The 23,637-nt window shown below is 54.8% G+C and overlaps 1 protein-coding gene across 2 annotated transcripts in view; it reads left to right on the top strand.

Annotated features, from left to right (window-relative positions):
• The window catches only part of LOC138580218 (alpha-2-macroglobulin-like protein 1), a 1,051,822-nt gene that overhangs the window by 100,870 nt on the left and 927,315 nt on the right, over nucleotides 1-23,637 (top strand). For both annotated transcript variants that reach the window (XM_069650580.1, XM_069650579.1), the window contains exon 6: nucleotides 1,405-1,561. In XM_069650580.1, the coding sequence (XP_069506681.1) occupies nucleotides 1,405-1,561 (157 nt within the window). The remainder of the gene's footprint in view (nucleotides 1-1,404; nucleotides 1,562-23,637) is intronic.

The raw sequence follows: 23,637 nt of genomic DNA, 5'->3' as shown, positions 1-23,637 counted from the left end.
CGGTCATAATAGTAGAACCCGGTATGAAAGGTCTTGCGTTGGCAAAGCCCGCACAATGCAAAGGCGCAGGATTTCCTAAGGAAAAGTCAATGGGCCTCTTTATAAGGCTAGTGCTCCCGTAATGAAGGGGGCAGGTACAGGACCAGCCCCCTTCATTCTGGGAGTGCCGATTACGAGCTTCCCATCGCGGGACCCGGATCGCACGCCTGGTAAAACCAGGCGTGCTTTACGGGTCCCGCGAGGGGAAGAAGGAGGCAATAGCGGGCCAGATGTAATCTGCCCGTTATTACCTCCCTCCCCATTCCCTTTGAGCCCTATGGGGGCTCAAATGGGAATGGGAATGGGGATGGGTTCCTGCAAGGAGGAATTACCAGGTCCTCCTATGTCGGAGTAACCCGGTAAGCCCCCATTACAGGAACCCGGTAATGGAGCCCGGAATGTAATGAGGCCCAATATATGAAATGTGGCAACGAAACATTGAAATCAGCGCTGTGCACGGCAGTGCTCACATGTACGCCTTCTAGGAAGGTACAAGGAAACAGAACGGAAGCGGAGTATTCCTTCCCTTCCTTGAAACTCACAGAAACACACTAATGTTCTTTGACCTTCCATGTGGTGAACAAGCCTTTCACTGCCCATGGAACGCGGTAACGATTCCCAAGTGGTAGCAGTTCATGGTGTTGGCCCAGTCCACTGGGCAAGAGGCATTGCAACCATCTGCAAATAGTGCAGACAGTGGTCCCTGCAGTGCTTTATACAATGCAGCTGTATTCGTTCGCGTTCTGACCCTGTCCCGGCCTTGGAGCCGTTTTGTGAACCTGTATGCAGGCGTGGAGGGAAGGCTGTGGTCGCTGGCATCTAAAACGCAGCCGGCAGGTTAATTACAGACATCCGGGGGTCACCCTCTCTGCCCGAGTGCTCTCCAGTGGCGACCCAACTAAGAGCACCTGACACCTTGCTGGGCAGTTCCGCAGATTTGCCCCCCCCTCCGCCTCCGCAATACATAAACACTATAACAGATAGCCCAACGAACCAACGCTGAGGCCTACTCTCCAAATCAAGGGTACAGAACCCCAGAACAGGGCAAAAGGAAGAGATGTTGTGAAAAAAGACCCATCCGAAAGGATATACTCCCAAATCAGCTTCAACTTCTGCAAAGACTCTGTAAATCAAAATGGGTCTATTCAGCAAGGCCCACAACACTATTTTAGCAACATGTGCCAGGACCCTATAGCCCACCAACACTCCACAGCGCTAACTCTATAAGACTTGCGTAATATAGGATGTTCCAAAATTCACCCAAATCCCTGAATGCACACTCACTCCTTGCTCAGCTACAATCAAAGCATTCTGCAGCCATTACTTGCATGCTGAATTGAGATACTCCCACTTTCTTTATTGCAGGACCCCAAAGGAAACCTGATTGCCCAATGGCTGGATGTGCCCACGACAGAAGGCATTGTGGACCTCGACTACCAGCTCCCTGCTGAGCCCACCTTGGGCGTGTACATAATGGGTGTGGACCAGGTGTCTTTGGCATCCTTCACTGTAGAGGAGTACGGTGAGTCCCAAGGAGTAGCAGTACACACATGAAAACGCAAGCCTCCTACATTGACGGGGCAAGATGTAACCACACAGGGACTCAGAACCTCCTCTTCCTAGACATGGACCCCCAGTCTCATAGTCTTACCAAACGAAAGGTTGCAGAGTACCCACACATCCTACACTGATGGGTTACTAGGTAACCACACAGGGAATAGCAACCTCTTATTCTTGGAGAACAGAGGCACACGTAGATCCCTAGTCACTTAGTCCTACCAAACCAAAGGATGCAGGGAGCCCACGCGTCCTTCACTGATAGGGCAAGAGGTACCCTATCCTCGCAGGGAATCAGAACCTCCTATTCTTAGACAATAGAAACACACATGAATCCCCAGCCTCTTAATCCTCCCAATCTTAAAGCTGCAAGGAAACCAAGCTTCCTACACTGATTGGGCAGGAGATACCCACACAAGGAATTAGAACTTCCTAGTTTTAAAGAGCAGAGGCACACATGGACACCCAGTTTATTATTATTACCGGAGCACCCTTGAACACAAGCATACTATGCTTATAGAGCCAGCACTTGCATGGATCCAGAGCTTAATACAGAGCTGAGGCAGAAGCACCCAAGCTGTCTTTTCTTATTTAGCAGAGACATGAGTAATCCAAGGTTCACATGTAGCATTACAGAGTAGACAAATGTATCGAGAACTTGACTTCTTCTTTCAGTGCAAAGTCATAAAGGGTTGCTGCCCCTTTACTCAATACAGCAACATAACACCCATACACCAGCTGGGGGGGGGATGGATCAGGGGCAACACATTGGTCTTGGGAACAAGACAACGCCAAACAGCATGGGTTTGATACCTGGTCCTGTGCTTAGAGGCCGGAAGCAGGCATGAAGCACAATATACAATTCCATTCCATTATACCCTTGCTCAATGTCAGTTGCTGAAGCCGTTTTCTTACTTTCCATTAACAGTTCATGATCCTTTTTCTGCCTCTATCTGTCTTTGTGGGTCTCAGTAGAGACAGCTTTTTTCACTCTTCCAAAGCTCTCGCGCAGTCAGTAACCTGCTCTGTGAAAGAGCACATCATCGCAAAAGCTTCTTCTATATAGTGTTAGTCATTTTCTAGAAGATAGTGCAACTGTGTAAATTGAAGAGAGAATTATTGAATGTTGCATTTAATTTAAGAGCAACGTATGTTTCTATACTGCTTGAGACATGGTTGTTTTTCCACTTGTGTACTCCATGACAGTGTTTCCAAAGAATATGATTATGAGGTTCTCAACCCATTACTATCCGCTGCTTGGTATGCGGAGAGGGCCTTTCACTTAGAAGGACCATTGCATATTTATTGAATTACTTGTAATGTACTTACAGCTGAAAACAGCTTTGTATCTACAACACATTAAAATGACACATACATTTACGAACATAAAAACACATACAAATGGCAGTAGTACCAAATACTATAACAAATCATGTACCTAAGTTAAAAGTCCTCTGTGATAGTTCCCCTAAAATCTCAATACATTCGCAATAAAATTTGACCATATGATAGGTCAGATTAATTTCCCTCAAACAACATAGTCCACAACATATGCATATCTTCACAATGTATCTTATTACTATAAGCTTTCTTTTAATTCCTTCTAATAGCGTTCAAACTAACGCAATGGCGCATACTGTGTTCTGCAGAACATATTCCATTCGATATTCAATTTCCAATACCGTCACACAGGCACTCAGACCGAGAAATACCTATTTTTGCGCCGTCAATTTCCAGAATCTTGGTGACATTACATTTGAGTAGAAGATACTGCCTAATAATAATGCTTCTAGGAAAGGCTTTAGGGGCCACGTTACGTTCCATCAAGTATTGCATAAACTGTCTACTATTCACCTTTGACGCTAAGCATATTAAGTCAACTTCAGAACGGTATTTGCATATTTTTTGTTTAACCCAACGTTTCAACCCAAGCTGAGTGGGCCCAGAAATCTGTGGTGCACACCCTCTCACCCATGCCTTATGGTTGGCTCACAGATTTCCAGAGTGCCAAATCGCTCCTAATCCTCAATTTCTCTGCAGGCCTTAAATCCACCAACCATGATGCTGTCATTATCTAGGTTCAAAAGTTTCTCATATCCCCCGGACAAGTTATAATTGATCACTGCTGATATGCTCATTAGGTCGAATATCAAGAGTAAAAATTCCACTGGAAGCGACTTAGTCATTCTAAGTAGTACGTGCAGGATTTTGCCTTCTAATTTTGCCAACTCCAACAGTAATTTTGTCCCCCAGACTTCCACAACATTCATCGTACAATTTTAGCCGTATATAGAAGCAGAAGGGTCTTAATAGAACAACCACCCTGTCTACCAATGAATATGCTCCACGCATGTGTGATTTTTCAAACAATTTGCAGAGTCTCCTCCCGCTGAAAGGTCCAATTTAATTTTGTATCTATAAGCATACCAAGATACTTATAGCAGTCCACATTCACAACTGGTTTCTGGTCTACCTTGCATACATTTTTGGGAGAACTTTTACTTGTGTTTTTCCCCATAAATGTCATTATTTTAGTTTTTTTCAATATTAATTCATAGCCCGTTGATTTTGGCATATTCATCCAGAGCATCAAGCATCAATTGGAGCCCCTTCGGAGTATTATCTAATAGGAGCAGGTCATCTGCATAGCCAACCCATTTTTAATGCTCCTCGTTCCACTGGACAGGCTGCCGGAGGAGTAAGTGCCTCTCCAAATCCATGAGGTATAGATTAAATAATGTACAGGTCAGGCTGCAGCCCTGCTTAACACCCCTTACTGTTGGAACATAGTCGGAGACTCTCCGCTCCTCATCAAGCCTCCCTCTCACACAGGTGTCCAAATGCAGCAGCCTATTCATGGTTAACCGGCCATGAGGGATATTCCACGAGGCAAGTTTGCTCCCTAGTCATGAACTCCTCATGACTGTATCAAAGGCTGCACTAAAGTCAACAAATGCTCCATAGAACGGAAGATGACGTTGCATCCAAGCATATATATATTTTTTTTTATTCAGTATCCAAGCATATTTAATTGTGGAAACCGATGTGATAAGATTGTTTTGCACTGGATTATTCTCTAAAACCAGTCTGATATGCTGGAAGAATTGTGTTAACTGCTATCCACAGATTTAATTCGCTTAGCAGTACCCTTGCAAATATTTTTGCCGAAATATATAGCATGGCTAGCATGTGATAGTTGGAAGGGTTTTTCCAACAGCCCTTTTTGTGTATTGGAAGGATAGTACTCTCCTTCCAGGAAGGAGGAATCTGACCAGGGTTCCCAATACTAACAAACAGCTTTTCCACGGTATAACCAGGTACGACCAGCCATGACAGCCAACAGCACTTCTGATCACTTCCTTGATGCGTGCGGCCCGTTCAATAAAAAGCTGTTTCCGGTTTTTGAGGGAAGGGGCCAAGATTATCAAAACCGCTTTTCCACAGATAATCAAGTTTGACCAGCCAACAGCACTTCTGAGCACTTTCTTGAGGCACGCGTGCAGATGCGCGCAGCCCACTCAATATAATGCTGTTTCCCGTTTTGAGGGGAGGGACCAAGACAATCTGTCCTAGTACTGCCAATATCAAAGCAGTTGAAAGAGGTTAATAAGATGGGCCTAAATAATCTGGAACATTCGTTAATAACACCAGATGACTACCGCAGGCTGCCTCTCTCAATTGCATATTAACTAAAGATGCATTTTTCTGGGTGCAAGCCAGGAAGGATATGGCATGCCTGACGATGTTGTTAGTTGTGTCTGTCAGGTCTGTGACATTGTTTACTTTCAGTGTGTGCCTTCTTTGAGTGTGATATATTTAAGCTGCTTTATGCAATGTTACATTATAGTAAATTGATCACTGCATTTTATTATAGGGGGCATTTTCACTGTGTTCGTTTTTTAGTTTGAGTAGTTTTAATGTTACAACAAATTATAGGGATTGAATCCCTGCGTTATATTACAGGAGGATATTTTCACTTACAGATTAGAGTGTTTGCAAGATTTGTTAATTTGATGGTTCACACAAGGTGATTCACAGATCTGATACAGTCCTCCGGGGCAAGTTGCATTGCCCTACACGTTATTGGAGTATCACAGTAAAGTGTGGCTCACTACTGGTTGTTTGATATCTATGGTTTAGGGAGTAAAAATAAAGCAAGACATGAAATAAAACGGTTTAACAGATTGCCATTCTCTGCATATCTGTTTAAACATGGCAGAGGAACAAAATCGCCAAAAAGATACAACTGAAGTAATGCCCTGTCTGAGGAAAATGTTTACTTTTGTAAAAAGCAGTATGAAAGCAGAAATGTGACCTGGAAGGACACCAAACATTTCCCTGCAAGCAAAAATCATTCAACAAATGAATACATACTTTGTTGTAGTTCTGCAAATGCATGACATAATGTTGACATGCAATATGGCATGTGTTAAGTTAAACAGCAATTTAATGAAATCTTTGTTCATAGAACCTTCAAGAAATACAAACAATAAATTGTAGTTCAACTAGACATGAGAACAGCAATTTCCAAATGTAATTGCTTACTTTCATAGCAAAAAGATGTAACAATTGATTTTTAAAGACAGAAGTGGTATCTAGTATTGTATTTAAAACGTAGCATGACAAGTAACAAAATAGAATGATGTACGTATGGCAGGTAGTACTTTGTTATCTTGGACAAATAGTATATTCATCACTTTTGCGTTCTTTGGGCAGGGAAATGGAAGCAATCATTTGGAGCTGGAGGAATTCATTGAGTTTCAGTATAGACACTTGTGCGGAGGGAAAGAGCAATCATTACCGGGAGATGGCGAAACCCATTTATCCTTATGATCTCTTCGGCAAGGAGTACATTCTTCGATGATATGTTGCTTTAAATCTGTAAACATGTCATACTAAGTCTAACGTCAAGAGGCAAACTCAATTGAGATTCTCAAGATATCAGTCTCCTGCCAGTTTGTCCTAATTACATATTGTGATGAAAGCAACAATATGTTGACTTGAATTCTTCAGTCATTAGTCAAAGTTTCAAGATCTTCTTCCTCCCATAGGTTTTACCAATAATCTACACCTCAAGGAAGATAAGATTGCCTTTAAGTGGATGCTTAGGTCCTCATTGCCTATTTAATTTCTAGATATTTTGTCAAGAGGCAATATTTGAAAAAATCCGACCTTGGGTGTTTTCATAACAGAAGAAAGACCATACCAACGTATAGGTTAAATTGTCAAATCCTGTATTAGATTGACTCTGTCTTGTGATCAAAAACATACCTTCAAACAACAACAAGACACACAAATTCAGGATCAACCGCATCAAATCATTAATCAACTTGAATGCTTATGTAAGGAGATTAATCAAAAGCTTCATACGTCTACACTAGTACAGGGCTATTCAACACAACAGATACCATGTTGGGTAAGAGTTTCCCTGCACCCTTCCTTATGCAAGGATGTCCAGTAATTTGTTATGACATGGTATCAAGTTCTTTATAAGTGTTCTCTCGGCCTCATACTTCTAACCACTAAACAACTACCTAATAGCCTGCATAAGAGTGATAGTGAGACAGAAATCTTATAATTTATCATAACTGTTTTTGAAAGAACAACTATTTTCAACTCTTGAAAGTGTAAATAATAAACTAAAACCGTAAGGAAAAGAAGTTGTAGCAAAATAATTACGGCAGATTAGATGTGACAAACTTGGTTATGTATATGTTATACATGGCAGGAGGCTTATCTAAAATATCAACTCCACACAGTCTAGAAACACCTCATCAAACGTATCCAGTATAGAATTAAAGGAGAGAACAGTAGCATTAGCTCAACTAGTACACAAAGCAGCAGAACTCACTAACGGCAGTCCACCATCTGTGAATGAGGAAGTAACAGCATTTACTTCTATAAAGAAACAAACAACTGTTTTAGAAGAAGATAACTGGTCCGAAGAGGCCAAAAGAAACCAACCAGGAAACAACTGTTTAGAAATATTAGTTGTGAATTTATCCCATTTCTCACTGACAAAATTCCACAGCATACCAGCCAACTATCGTCCGATAGCACTTTTGGATGCTCCAGGCAAAATATTTAATAGATTAGTCTTAAAGGTCTTTAACAGCTGGACACTTGAAAACAAATGCAGAGACCGCAATCAAACAGGTTTTGTTTGCGGATTAGGGACGTCAGTAAATCTAATGATCCTTAAGACATTAAAGGCTCAAGCACAACAAACTAAAACATCACTTTATTTCGCATTTATTGACTTAAATGCGGCGTTTGATTCCGTCTCGCGTGTAAGACTATTACAAAAACTATCTATAGCACAGTGTCCGCAGATTCTAATTGACATAATAGCTGCGCTCCACTCAGGTACGTCCATTCAAATCCGGCTATCTACTACCGGACTGCTTTCATCAAGAATCAGCACATCAAGAGGCTTGAAACAAGGGTGCATTTTGGCTTCATCACTCTTTAACTTTTTTATTCATGATGTCAAAGAAGTATTTTTTAATCTCTGTACGGACTCTCCAAAAATGAATGGTCAAATAATACAAGCATTATGGTATGCGGATGATCTGGTGCTAATTTCTAAGACTCCAACAGGCCTCCAAAAACTTATAACTGCACTTTCAACTTACTTTAAGAACAATGAACTCTCAATGAACATAAAAAAATCTCAGATCATCGTCGATGATCCAATGAGATCAAAAAGAACCAAGTTCATATGGAGAGTTAATGATATCACTTTAGATATTGTCGCAAACTATAAGTACTTAGGCACGCAATTTGAAGCCAACTCTGCAACTATTGCCTATAATCATATGGTACAAAGTAAATTGAATACAGCAATTTCACAGTCCGAGTTGATTCTACATAAATATGGCAAATTCTCCATCAGTCCTGCCATATTCTATTGGCAACAAAAAGCAACACCAATATTTCTTTACGGAATGGAGGCCCGAGATATAACTGATATAAAAGAGCTAGATCGAATGGAAGCCAAATTTTGGAGAAACATCCTGCAGCTACCACAAGCCACTCCTGTAGCATGTATTAGATACGAACTTGGTCTTACCTCACTGAAAGCAAGATATCACTGGCAGCTGTGTGCATTTCTTAGGAAATGCTTGATGAACATTGGAGCTGATTCAATTTTGGCTGTATTAGCGACATATATATTTAAATCAAATCACCAATTTGCAGTTGTATGGACTACCTACGTCTATCAAATAATGGTTGCAGCCGAAGTAGATTTAGAAACTCTAATACAGAATCCAGCTCGAGCTAAGAAAAAAATCTTTTTGCATGATTGGTTGGTGAATCGCATTGTCTGTTTGCAATACAGAAATTTTAAGAGTCAACTATTTCCGGATAGAAAAATGGGCACTGTTGAAAACTATTTACTAAAATCTCCATCTCCTCAAGTACGCACAGCGATTATGAGAATGCGTTTCAATCTGTGGCTGACTCGAGACATCTTGGCACAGCGGAAACAAATAAAAATGTCAGATAACTTTTGCAGGTTCTGTCAAAAACTAGATCAAAAAGAAACCTTAGAGCACATTATAGTGGAATGTCCTGCTTTGTGTGCAACAAGGTTTAATGCTTACAGAAAACATATGTCTGTGGTGGCCAACATACAGCCGAGCTTGAGATGGGCCTATTTGTTAAATTCTGCTAACATGAGCATATTTATTGCATCTATAGAGTTTTTGAACCGTCTGAGCTTGCGCTCTACAAGTGATGCTTGAATTTCGATTGCATTTTTAAAGTAATGAAATATAAAATGGTTTCTATGAATTTTAAATGTACTTTGCAATCAATTCACATGTTTGTAAAAAAGCAAAAAAGTATTCTGAATCATATTTTTGTATTATTCTTGTAAAAATCATTTTTGATTAAAAACAAGAAATAAAAAAAAATAAAAAAAAAAAATTCCAACTTGAGACTTTAGAAGAAGGTTAATCACTTTTACAATCTTACTTAAAAGAACAGATTAACTTGAATCAATTTTTATGAAAAATGCTTTTAAAATGTATTTGCTTCTATAGAATTACAGGAGAAAGACTTGGAAGATGCTTGTGAATATGAAGTTCTACCTAAAAGTGCATTTAATCCTCAGGTGCAAAATTGTTCCTTGGATTCATTTCTAGAACTAGTGTTTGGGATTTAAGAACTTTTTGTTTGTTTTTTAGCAATGTCTAGAAATGTACAGCAAAAGTGCACACACATTGGCCTAACGATGAAATACAATACAGGTCATAAGAAACAAATGAAAAGAAGAAAATAAAAAACAAAAAAGAAAAAACCCAATCAGCCCCCAGTTCAGTTCAGGCTCTTCCCCCACACCACCTAGCATCATACTCTGAATTCAAAGCAAAAATTGGAGCCAAAGCTTCCAAGCCACTCAGCCTAAATCTAAGTGTAAAACTCATAGCCAAATCTCATCGAAAACCTTGCTTTACCTTTTCTGTTTTAGTAGAACCCTCTAATGATAGATAAAGCAAACATCTCCTGTAGCCAAGCCGATTATCTGGATAGGTGGGGGACTACCATTCTCATAGGATGAGCTTCTTTGCAGACGTTGACACCCTAAAAACCAGCCACTTTTGTGGATATGAAAGATCCTCCAGCAAGGTCCTCTCTCCCAAAATCAATGTGGCAAAGTCAAATTCTAGATCCACACACACAAACCTATTCAACACCTCCGCAATGCCATACCACAGATTCTACATCTTTGGAAAATCCCAGAAAATATGCTATAAGGTGCCAGATATATGCTTATAACCAGAGTCAATCAAACCACGTTTCTTCATCCTATCCGGGGTTCAATACACCTGGTTCAGCAATGTTCTCCGAGGCGAAAGGACATTTTAGGAATGTTCCCACAGATAGAGGCCCATCTCGCCTCAGTCAATTCAGAAATAAGGACATCTGAACAGGCTTGCAGCAACCTGCCTTACCCTTCTGTTTGTTGCTCAGGAGTCTATAAATCAAAGCCGCCATATGTTCTTGCTTCCCCACTTGTACAATGGCCTCCCTTTCAGAGACAGTATTATCACCTTGACACAGCAACATCAAAGCAGACCTTAGGGTCCTGTATTCCCCATACTAGCAGTTCTGAAGACCATGTATCTCTCTGGGTTCCTTTAATGGGAGTAACCTCTCACCCTGAAGCAGATCACCAACCCAATCTAAGCCTGATGAATACCAGGTGGGCCATGACAAAGTTTTATTATTAACCCTAATGGAAGAGTTAAGCCACAAAGAGGCCTCCTTCCCAGCATAAGCATCAACATTTTCAGGGTAATTCATAGAATTTCGCAGAAAAGTGTCGCAAGCGGCTGGCGCAGAGTGTCCGCGTGCGATTGTCTGCACCAGGCGCGTGCGCTAAAACCGATTTCCGCGCACACCGTATTCATGGATTTTAGGCTCCCAAACCAGCCGTGGCGCAGAGTATCGCAGCGACCCTGCAGCAGCGCCAGTAACGCCCCCAAGAACGCCCTCGCGCAAGGAAAATCCATCAAAATCGCTAAATCATCGCAAAGGGCTGCGCTAACCCTGGACCAGTTTACAGGGCTGCCAAACAAGGAACGCAAAGCGGGTAACGTTTATATCAGGGGTACGTGGGAAGTTTTACACGCGATTACCCAGGGTACGTGTATTACAGGGGTACGCGGGAAGTTTTACATGCGATTAGCCAGGGTACGTGTATTACAGGGGTACGCGGGAAGTTTTACACGCGATTAGCCAGGGTACGTGTATTACAGGGGTACGCGGGAATTATCACACGCGATTTGGCTGGGTACGTGTATTACAGGGGTGCGCGGAAATTATCACACGTGATTTGGCTGGGTACGTGTATTACAGGGGTGCGCGGGAATGATCACACGCGATTTGGCTGGGTATGTGTATTACAGGGGTGCGCGGGAATTATCACAGGCGATTTGGCTGGGTACATGTATTACAGGGGTACGCGGGAAGTTTTACACGCGATTAGCCAGGGTACGTGTATTACAGGGGTACGCGGGAATTATCACACGCGATTTGGCTGGGTACGTGTATTACAGGGGTGCGCGGGAATTATCACACGCGATTTGGCTGGGTACGTGTATTACAGGGGTGCACAGGAATTATCACACGCGATTTGGCTGGGTACGTGTATTACAGGGGTGCACGGGAAGTTACACCTGCGATTAGGCTGGGTGGGTCCTCACAGGTGTTCCCTGTACACCCTCCACGGCCCCTGCAGGCAGCCCACAAAACAGGGGACTACCCTGCACACCTGCTCATGTCCCCCAGCACCTCCACCCCCCAGCACTGTGGGCCACCCTCCACCAGGCCCCCACTCATGTCCCCTTGCACCCACAGCCCCCAGCACTGTGGGCCACCCTCCACCAGGCCCCCACTCATGTCCCCTTGCACCCCCACCCCCCAGCAGTGATGGGGCACCCTCCTCCAGGCCCCCACTCATGTCTCCCACCCACCCCACCCCCCAGCACTGTGGGGCACCCTCCACCAGGCCCCCACACATGTACCCCTGCACCCCCACCCCCCAGCAGTGCAGGGGCAGCCTCCACCAGGCACCCACTCATGCCCCTATCACCCACACCCCCCAGCAGTGCAGGGGCAGCCTCCACCAGGCACCCACTCATGTCCCCTATCACCCCCACCCCCCAGCAGTGCAGGGGCAGCCTCCACCAGGCCCCCACTCATGTCTCCCACCACCCCCACCCCCCAGCCACCATGGGCAGCCTCCACCAGGCCCCCACCCATGTCTACCACCACCCCCACCCCCCAGCAGTGCAGGGACAGCCTCCACCAGGCGCCCACTCATGTCCCCTATCATCCCCACCCCCCAGCCACCATGGGCAGCCTCCACCAGGCCCCCACTCATGTCTCCCACCACCCCCACCGCCCAGCAGTGCAGGGGCAGCCTCCACCAGGCCCCCACTCATGTCCCCTATCACCCCCACCCCCCAGCCACCAAGGGCAGCCTCCACCAGGCACCCACTCATGTACCCTATCACCCCCACCCCCCAGCAGTGCAGGGGCAGCCTCCACCAGGCCCCCACTCATGTCTCCCACCACCCCCACCACCCAGCAGTGCAGGGGCAGCCTCCACCAGGCCCCCACTCATGTCCCCTATCACCCCCACCCCCCAGCAGTGCAGGGGCAGCCTCCACCAGGCACCCACTCATGTCTCCCACCACCCCACCACCCAGCCACCATGGGCAGCCTCCACCAGGGCCCCACCCATGTCTACCACCACCCCCACAACCCAGGAGTGCAGGGGCAGCCTCCACCAGGCCCCCACTCATGTCCCCTATCACCCCCACTCCCCAGCCACCATGGGCAGCCTCCACCAGGCCCCCACTCATGTCTCCCACCACCCCCACTGCCCAGCAGTGCAGGGGCAGCCTCCACCAGGCCCCCACTCATGTCCCCTATCACCCCCACCCCCCAGCAGCCACCAGGGGCAGCCTCCACCAGGCACCCACTCATGTCCCCTATCACCCCCACCCCCCAGCAGTGCAGGGGCAGCCTCCACCAGGCCCCCACTCATGTCTCCCACCACCCCCACCCCCCAGCCACCATGGGCAGCCTCCACCAGGGCCCCACCCATGTCTACCACCACCCCCACCCCCCAACAGTGCAGGGGCAACCTCCACCAGGCCCCCACTCATGTCCCCTATCAACCCCACCCCCCAGCCACCATGGGCAGCCTCCACCAGGCCCCCACTCATGTCTCCCACCACCCCCACCGCCCAGCAGTGCAGGGGCAGCCTCCACCAGGCCCCCACTCATGTTCCCTGTCACCCCACCCCCCAGTCACCAGGGGCAGCCTCCACCAGGCACCCACTCATGTCCCCTATCACCCCCACCCCCCAGCAGTGCAGGGGCAGCCTCCACCAGGCCCCCACTCATGTCTCCCACCACCCCCACCCCCCAGCCACCATGGGCAGCCTCCACCAGGCCCCCACTCATGTCCCCTATCACCCCCACCCCCCAGCAGCCACCAGGGGCAGCCTCCACCAGGCACCCACTCATGTCTCCCACCACCCCCACCACCAGCCACCATGGGCAGCCTCCACCAGGGCCCCACCCATGTCTACCAACACCCCCACCGCCCAGCAGTGCAGGGGCAGCCTCCACCAGGCCCCCACTCATGTCCCCTATCACCCCCACCCCCCAGCCACCATGGGCAGCCTCCACCAGGCCCCCACTCATGTCTCCCACCACCCCCACTGCCCAGCAGTGCAGGGGCAGCCTCCACCAGGCCCCCACTCATGTCCCATATCACCCCCACCCCCCAGTCACCAGGGGCAGCCTCCACCAGGCACCCACTCATGTCCCCTATCACCCCCACCCCCCAGCAGTGCAGGGGCAGCCTCCACCAGGCCCCCACTCATGTCTCCCACCACCCGCACCCCCCAACCACCATGGGCAGCCTCCACCAGGCTCCCACCCATGTCTACCACCACCACCACCCCCACCCCCCAGCAGTGCAGGGGCAGCCTCCACCAGGCCCCCACTCATGTCTCCCACCCCCCCCAGCACTGAGGGGCACCCTCCACCAGGCCCCCACTCATGTCTCCCACCACCCCCACCGCCCAGCAGTGCAGGGGCAGCCTCCACCAGGCCCCCACTCATGTCTCCCACCACCCCCACCCCCCAGCCACCATGGGCAGCCTCCACCAGGGCCCCACCCATGTCTACCACCACCCCCTTCCCCCAGCAGTGCAGGGGCAGCCTCCACCAGGCCCCCACTCATGTCCCCTATCACCCCCACCCCCCAGCCACCATGGGCAGCCTCCACCAGGCCCCCACTCATGTCTCCCACCACCCCCACCGCCCAGCAGTGCAGGGGCAGCCTCCACCAGGCCCCCACTCATGTCCCCTATCACCCCCAGCCACCATGGGCAGCCTCCACCAGGCCCCCACTCATGTCTCCCACCACCCCCCAGCAGTGCAGGGGCAGCCTCCACCAGGCCCCCACTCATGTCCCCTATCACCCCCACCCCCCAGCCACCATGGGCAGCCTCCACCAGGCCCGCACTCATGTCTCCCACCACCCCCACCGCCCAGCAGTGCAGTGGCAGCCTCCACCAGGCCCCCACTCATGCCCCCTATCACCCCCAGCCACCAGGGGCAGCCTCCACCAGGCACCCACTCATGTCCCCTATCACCCCCACCCCCCAGCAGTGCAGGGGCAGCCTCCACCAGGCCCCCACTCATGTCCCCTATCACCCCCACCCCCCAGCCCCCATGGGCAGCCTCCACCAGGCCCCCACTCATGTCTCCCACCACCCCCACCGCCCAGCAGTGCAGGGGCAGCCTCCACCAGGCCCCCACTCATGTCCCCTATCACCCCCACCCCCCAGCCACCAGGGGCAGCCTCCACCAGGCACCCACTCATGTCCCCTATCACCCCCACCCCCCAGCAGTGCAGGGGCAGCCTCCACCAGGCCCCCACTCATGTCCCCTATCACCCCCACCCCCCAGCCCCCATGGGCAGCCTCCACCAGGCCCCCACTCATGTCTCCCACCACCCCCACCGCCCAGCAGTGCAGGGGCAGCCTCCACCAGGCCCCCACTCATGTCCCCTATCACCCCCACCCCCAGGGGCAGCCTCCACCAGGCACCCACTCATGTCCCCTATCACCCCCACCCCCCAGCAGTGCAGGGGCAGCCTCCACCAGGCCCCCACTCATGTCCCCTATCACCCCCACCCCCCAGCCACCATGGGCAGCCTCCTCCAGGCCCCCAACCATGTCACCTATCACCCCCACCCCCAGCCACCAGGGGCAGCCTCCACCAGGCACCCACTCATGTCCCCTATCACCCCCACCCCCCAGCAGTGCAGGGGCAGCCTCCACCAGGCCCCCACTCATGTCCCCTATCACCCCCACCCCCCAGCCACCATGGGCAGCCTCCACCAGGCCCCCACTCATGTCTCCCACCACCCCCACCCCCCAGCAGTGCAGGGGCAGCCTCCACCAGGCCCCCACTCATGTCCCCTATCACCCCCACCCGCCCAGCCACCAGGGGCAGCCTCCACCAGGCACCCACTCATGTCCCCTATCACCCCACCCCCCAGCAGTGCAGGGGCAGCCTCCACCAGGCCCCCACTCATGTCCCCTATCACCCCCACCGCCCAGCAGTGCAGGGGCAGCCTCCACCAGGCCCCCACTCATGTCCGCTATCACCCCCACCACCCAGCCACAAGGGGCAGCCTCCACCAGGCACCCACTCATGTCCCCTATCACCCCCACCCCCCCAGCAGTGCAGGGGCAGCCTCCAGCAGGCCCCCACTCATGTCTCCCACCACCCCCACCCCCCAGCCACCATTGGCAGCCTCCACCAGGCTCCCACCCATGTCTACCACCACCCCCACCCCCCAGCAGTGCAGGGGCAGCCTCCACCAGGCCCCCACTCATGTCTCCCACCACCCCCACCGCCCAGCAGTGCAGGGGCAGCCTCCACCAGGCCCCCACTCATGTCCCCTATCACCCCCAGCCACCAGGGGCAGCCTCCACCAGGCACCCACTCATGTCCCCTATCACCCCCACCCCCCAGCAATGCAGGGGCAGCCCCCACCAGGCCCCCACTCATGTCTCCCACCACCCCCACCCCCCAGCCACCATGGGCAGCCTGCACCAGGGCCCCACCCATGTCTACCACCACCTCCACCCCCCAGCAGTGCAGGGGCATCCTCCACCAGGGCCCCACTCAGGTCCCCTATCACCCCCACCCCCCAGCCACCATGGGCAGCCTCCACCAGGCACCCACTCATGTCTCCCACCACCCCCACCCCCCAGCAGTGCAGGGGCAGCCTCCACCAGGCCCCCAACCATGTCCCCTATCACCCCCACCCCCCAGCCACCAGGGGCAGCCTCCACCAGGCACCCACTCATGTCCCCTATCACCCCCACCCCCCAGCAGTGCAGGGGCAGCCCCCACCAGGCCCACACTCATGTCTCCCACCACCCACAGCCACCATGGGCAGCCTCCACCAGGGCCCCACCCATGTCTACCACCACCCCCTTCCCCCAGCAGTGCACGGGCAGCCTCCACCAGGCCCCCACTCATGTCCCCTATCACCCCCACCCCCCAGCCACCATGGGCAGCCTCCACCAGGCCCCCACTCATGTCTCCCACCACCCCCACCCCCCAGCAGTGCAGGGGCAGCCTCCACCAGGCCCCCACTCATGTCCCCTATCACCCCCACCCCCCAGCCACCAGGGGCAGCCTCCACCAGGGACCCACTCATGTCCCCTATCACCCCCACCCCCCAGCAGTGCAGGGGCAGCCTCCACCAGGCACCCACTCATGTCTCCCACCACCCCCACCACCCAGCCACCATGGGCAGCCTCCACCAGGGCCCCACCCATGTCTACCACCACCCCCACAACCCAGGAGTGCAGGGGCAGCCTCCACCAGGCCCCCACTCATGTCCCCTATCACCCCCACTCCCCAGCCACCATGGGCAGCCTCCACCAGGCCCCCACTCATGTCTCCCACCACCCCACTGCCCAGCAGTGCAGGGGCAGCCTCCACCAGGCCCCCACTCATGTCCCCTATCACCCCCACCCCCCAGCAGCCACCAGGGGCAGCCTCCACCAGGCACCCACTCATGTCTCCCACCACCCCCACCGCCCAGCAGTGCAGGGGCAGCCTCCACCAGGCCCCCACTCATGTTCCCTGTCACCCCACCCCCCAGTCACCAGGGGCAGCCTCCACCAGGCACCCACTCATGTCCCCTATCACCCCCACCCCCCAGCAGTGCAGGGGCAGCCTCCACCAGGCCCCCACTCATGTCTCCCACCACCCCCCAGCCACCATGGGCAGCCTCCACCAGGCCCCCACTCATGTCCCCTATCACCCCCACCCCCCAGCAGCCACCAGGGGCAGCCTCCACCAGGCCCCCACTCATGTCCCCTATCACCCCCACCCCCCAGCAGCCACCAGGGGCAGCCTCCACCAGGCACCCACTCATGTCCCCTATCACCCCCACCCCCCAGCAGTGCAGGGGCAGCCTCCACCAGGCCCCCACTCATATCTCCCACCACCCCCACCACCAGCCACCATGGGCAGCCTCCACCAGGGCCCCACCCATGTCTACCAACACCCCACCCCCCAGCAGTGCAGGGGCAGCCTCCACCAGGCCCCCACTCATGTCCCCTATCACCCCCACCCCCCAGCCACCATGGGCAGCCTCCACCAGGCCCCCACTCATGTCTCCCACCACCCCCACCCCCACCGCCCAGCAGTGCAGGGGCAGCCTCCACCAGGCCCCCACTCATGTCCCATATCACCCCCACCCCCCAGTCACCAGGGGCAGCCTCCACCAGGCACCCACTCATGTCCCCTATCACCCCCACCCCCAGCAGTGCAGGGGCAGCCTCCACCAGGCCCCCACTCATGTCTCCCACCACCCGCACCCCCCAACCACCATGGGCAGCCTCCACCAGGCTCCCACCCATGTCTACCACCACCCCCACCCCCCAGCAGTGCAGGGGCAGCCTCCACCAGGCCCCCACTCATGTCTCCCACCCCCCCCCAGCACTGACGGGCAGCCTCCACCAGGCTCCCACCCATGTCTCCCACCACCCCCACCGCCCAGCAGTGCAGGGGCAGCCTCCACCAGGCCCCCACTCATGTCCCCTATCATCCCCACCCCCCAGCCACCAGGAGAAGCCTCCACCAGGCATCCACTCATGTCCCCTATCACCCCCAGCCCCCAGCAGTGCAGGGGCAGCCCCCACCAGGCCCCCACTCATGTCTCCCACCACCCCCACCGCCCAGCCACCATGGGCAGCCTCCACCAGGGCCCCACCCATGTCTACCACCACCCCCAACCCCCAGCAGTGCAGGGGCAGCCTCCACCAGGCCCCCACTCATGTCCCCTATCACCCCCACCCCCCCAGCCACCATGGGCAGCCTCCACCAGGCCCCCACTCATGTCTCCCACCACCCCCACCGCCCAGCAGTGCAGGGGCAGCCTCCACCAGGCCACCACTCATGTCCCCTATCACCCCCAGCCACCATGGGCAGCCTCCAACAGGCCCCCACTCATGTCTCCCACCACCCCCCAGCAGTGCAGGGGCAGCTTCCACCAGGCCTCCACTCATGTCCCCTATCACCCCCAGCCACCAGGGGCAGCCGCCACCAGGCACCCACTCATGTCCCCTATCACCCCCACCCCCCAGCAGTGCAGGGGCAGCCTCCACCAGGCCCCCACTCATGTCCCCTATCACCCCCACCCCCCAGCCCCCATGGGCAGCCTCCACCAGGCCCCCACTCATGTCTCCCACCACCCCCACCGCCCTGCAGTGCAGGGGCAGCCTCCACCAGGCCCCCACTCATGTCCCCTATCACCCCCACCCTCCAGCCACCAGGGGCAGCCTCCACCAGGCACCCACTCATGTCCCCTATCACCCCCACCCCCCAGCAGTGCAGGGGCAGCCCCCACCAGGCTCCCACCCATGTCTACCACCACCCCCACCCCCCAGCAGTGCAGGGGCAGCCTCCACCAGGCCCCCACTCATGTCTCCCACCCCCCCCAGCACTGAGGGGCACCCTCCACCAGGCCCCCACTCATGTCTCCCACCACCCCCACCGCCCAGCAGTGCAGGGACAGCCTCCACCAGGCCCCCACTCATGTCCCCTATCATCCCCACCCCCCAGCCACCAGGGGAAGCCTCCACCAGGCATCCACTCATGTCCCCTATCACCCCCAGCCCCCAGCAGTGCAGGGGCAGCCCCCACCAGGCCCCCACTCATGTCTCCCACCACCCCCACCCCCCAGCCACCAGGGGCAGCCTCCACCAAGTCCCCACCCATGTCTACCACCACCCCCAACCCCCAGCAGTGCAGGGGCAGCCTCCACCAGGCCCCCACTCATGTCCCCTATCACCCCCACCCCCCAGCCACCATGGGCAGCCTCCACCAGGCCCCCACTCATGTCTCCCACCACCCCCACCGCCCAGCAGTGCAGGGGCAGCCTCCACCAGGCCCCCACTCATGTCCCCTATCACCCCCACCCCCCAGCCACCAGGGGCAGCCTCCACCAGGCACCCACTCATGTCCCCTATCACCCCCACCCCCCAGCAGTGCAGGGGCAGCCTCCACCAGGCCACCACTCATGTCCCCTATCACCCCCAGCCACCATGGGCAGCCTCCACCAGGCCCCCACTCATGTCTCCCACTACCCCCCAGCAGTGCAGGGGCAGCCTCCACCAGGCCCCCACTCATGTCCCCTATCACCCCCAGCCACCAGGGGCAGCCTCCACCAGGCACCCACTCATGTCCCCTATCACCCCCACCCCCCAGCAGTGCAGGGGCAGCCTCCACCAGGCCCCCACTCATGTCCCCTATCACCCCCACCCCCCATGGGCAGCCTCCACCAGGCCCCCAATCATGTCTCCCACCACCCCCACCGCCCAGCAGTGCAGGGGCAGCCTCCACCAGGCCCCCACTCATGTCCCCTATCACCCCCACCCCCCAGCCACCATGGGCAGCCTCCACCAGGCACCCACTCATGTCTCCCACCACCCCCACCCCCCAGCAGTGCAGGGGCAGCCTCCACCAGGCCCCCAACCATGTCCCCTATCACCCCCACCCCCCAGCCACCAGGGGCAGCCTCCAACAGGCACCCACTCATGTCCCCTATCACCCCCACCCCCCAGCAGTGCAGGGGCAGCCCCCACCAGGCCCCCACTCATGTCTCCCACCACCCCCACCCCCCAGCAACCATGGGCAGCCTCCACCAGGGCCCCACCCATGTCTACCACCACCACCCCCTTCCCCCAGCAGTGCAGGGGCAGCCTCCACCAGGCCCCCACTCATGTCCCCTATCACCCCCACCCCCCAGCCACCATGGGCAGCCTCCACCAGGCCCCCACTCATGTCTCCCACCACCCCCACCCCCCAGCAGTGCAGGGGCAGCCTCCACCAGGCCCCCACTCATGTCCCCTATCACCCCCACCCCCCAGCCACCAGGGGCAGCCTCCACCAGGCACCCACTCATGTCCCCTATCACCCCCACCCCCCAGCAGTGCAGGGGCAGCCTCCACCAGGCCCCCACTCATGTCCCCTATCACCCCCACCGCCCAGCAGTGCAGGGGCAGCCTCCACCAGGCCCCCACTCATGTCCGCTATCACCCCCACCACCCAGCCACAAGGGGCAGCCTCCACCAGGCACCCACTCATGTCCCCTATCACCCCCACCCCCCCAGCAGTGCAGGGGCAGCCTCCAGCAGGCCCCCACTCATGTCTCCCACCACCCCCACCCCCCAGCCACCATTGGCAGCCTCCACCAGGCTTCCACCCATGTCTACCACCACCCCCACCCCCCAGCAGTGCAGGGGCAGCCTCCACCAGGCCCCCACTCATGTCCCCTATCACCCCCACCGCCCAGCAGTGCAGGGGCAGCCTCCACCAGGCCCCCACTCATGTCCGCTATCACCCCCACCACCCAGCCACAAGGGGCAGCCTCCACCAGGCACCCACTCATGTCCCCTATCACCCCCACCCCCCCAGCAGTGCAGGGGCAGCCTCCAGCAGGCCCCCACTCATGTCTCCCACCACCCCCACCCCCCAGCCACCATTGGCAGCCTCCACCAGGCTTCCACCCATGTCTACCACCACCCCCACCCCCCAGCAGTGCAGGGGCAGCCTCCACCAGGCCCCCACTCATGTCTCACACCCCTTCCCCCCCAGCACTGAGGGGCACCCTCCACCAGGCCCCCACTCATGTCTCCCACCACCCCCACCGCACAGCAGTGCAGGGGCAGCCTCCACAAGGCCCCCACTCATGTCCCCTATCACCCCCAGCCACCAGGGGCAGCCTCCACCAGGCACCCACTCATGTCCCCTATCACCCCCACCCCCCAGCAGTGCAGGGGAAGCCCCCACCAGGCCCCCACTCATGTCTCCCACCACCCCACCCCCCAGCCACCATGGGCAGCCTGCACCAGGGCCCCACCCATGTCTACCACCACCTCCACCCCCCAGCAGTGCAGGGGCAGCCTCCACCAGGTCCCCACTCATGTCCCCTATCACCCCCACCCCCCAGCCACCATGGGCAGCCTCCACCAGGCACCCACTCATGTCTCCCACCACCCCCACCCCCCAGCAGTGCAGGGGCAGCCTCCACCAGGCCCCCAACCATGTCCCCTATCACCCCCACCCCCCAGCCACCAGGGGCAGCCTCCACCAGGCACCCACTCATGTCCCCTATCACCCCCACCCCCCAGCAGTGCAGGGGCAGCCTCCACCAGGCCCCCACTCATGTCTCCCACCACCCCCACCCCCCAGCCACCATGGGCAGCCTCCACCAGGCTCCCACCCATGTCTACCACCACCCCCACCCCCCAGCAGTGCAGGGGCAGCCTCCACCAGGCCCCCACTCATGTCCCCTATCACCCCCACCCTCCACCCCCCAGCCACCATGGGCAGCCTCCACCAGGCCCCCACTCATGTCTCCCACCGCCCAGCAGTGCAGGGGCAGCCTCCACCAGGCCCCCACTCATGTCCCATATCACTCCCACCCCCCAGTCACCAGGGGCAGCCTCCACCAGGCACCCACTCATGTCCCCTATCACCCCCACCCCCAGCCACAAGGGGCAGTCTCCACCAGGCACCCACTCATGTCCCCTATCACCCCCACCCCCCAGCAGTGCAGGGGCAGCCTCCACCAGGCCCCCACACATGTCCCCCTGCCCACAGGCCCTGACAATCCTCAAGCATGGGCCTCATGGCCAGCCACCACAGCCCAAAGACACAACCAAGTATTACATGCGCCCATGATACTACTCCACTGGAAACAATGTAAATGAACACATGTGTCTCACACACACACAATGGTTGCAAGTAAACCTGAAAACCCATATCATGACATGCATGAAAACAATGAGATGAAACCACATATTGAAGAATGAAAAAATCAAAATAATGTATTAAAAACAACAGTAATGGCAATCAAAATTAAACAAAATACACAAGTAAAAAAAAAAGAAAATTAAGCTGGCTGTCCCTTTTCAAATTAAAATCAATAAATGATAATCCAAACAAATGTCTTCCAAAGTTCCAGTCCATAAAAAGTAAATGAAGGGAAAAGGAAATAGAAAACCATTGCTCCATGGAAAAAAATATTCATAGTAAAAAAAATATCCAAATGCAAAGTCCAACTATGTACAAAGTATTCAGGGTCCATCATCCCATTAGAAGAAATGAAACCTACAAAAAAACCTATCTAAAATGGAACTATATACAAAAGGTGGAGCAGTGTCCGTCGACTCCAAATAAAAATAAACAATAAAGGAAACCTATCACTAAATAATTATATACAATGGCGGCGGGCCAGTCCAGCGGCTCACTCAGTGGTGTTCCGGGCCAGGGCATCATCGAACTCCTCGTCTATGTCCCGGAGGCGGTCCTGTTCCATGGCCCCGAGGGTCCGCAGGGACGCCGACATGTTCACCTCCAACTCCCTGCGGATTGCCTTGAGGAACTCCGCCCGCCTCAGGGCCCTCCGCATGGAGTTCTCCGCCCTGACCATCGTCAGCCGCACCTCTTCCGCCCGCCGCCGCTCCGCATCTATGGCGTGGCCCAACCGCTGCCACACGGAAGACACTTCCCATCCAGGGTCCTCCTGCCCTCCGGCCGATGCCTGCCCCTCCGATGTTGAAGGCCCCGAGCTATCGTGGCTCCCACCTACAGCCTCCTGCTGCTGCAGCTGCTGCTGTCCATGTGCCCTGTCCGATGGTGCCTGCACATCCTCCTCCAGCTGGGGTGCAGTCGTTGATGTGGCCACCCCTGCTGGACGTTCGACTCCCGACTGTGGCAGGGATCTGTTGTCCACCAGCCTGGCCGCACGGTCAGAGGCAGCTCCACAGGGCACCCAGGTGACACATGGGTAGGAAGATGGCATGGAGGACGACTGGGGCATAGGGGGTTCTGTGGAGGAGGGGGTCGGAACAAGGTCCAGGAAACGGAGCAATCCAGCCCTGGTGAGCTGTCCCAGTGTGTCGACGCGGT

The sequence above is a fragment of the Ambystoma mexicanum genome, chromosome 3p, assembly GCF_040938575.1.
Source record: "Ambystoma mexicanum isolate Mex_15411 chromosome 3p, UKY_AmexF1_1, whole genome shotgun sequence".
NCBI classification, from domain to species: Eukaryota; Metazoa; Chordata; class Amphibia; order Caudata; family Ambystomatidae; genus Ambystoma; species Ambystoma mexicanum.
The sequence above is the reverse complement of the archived record's forward strand: the minus strand, read 5'-3'. Positions and strand labels throughout refer to the sequence as shown.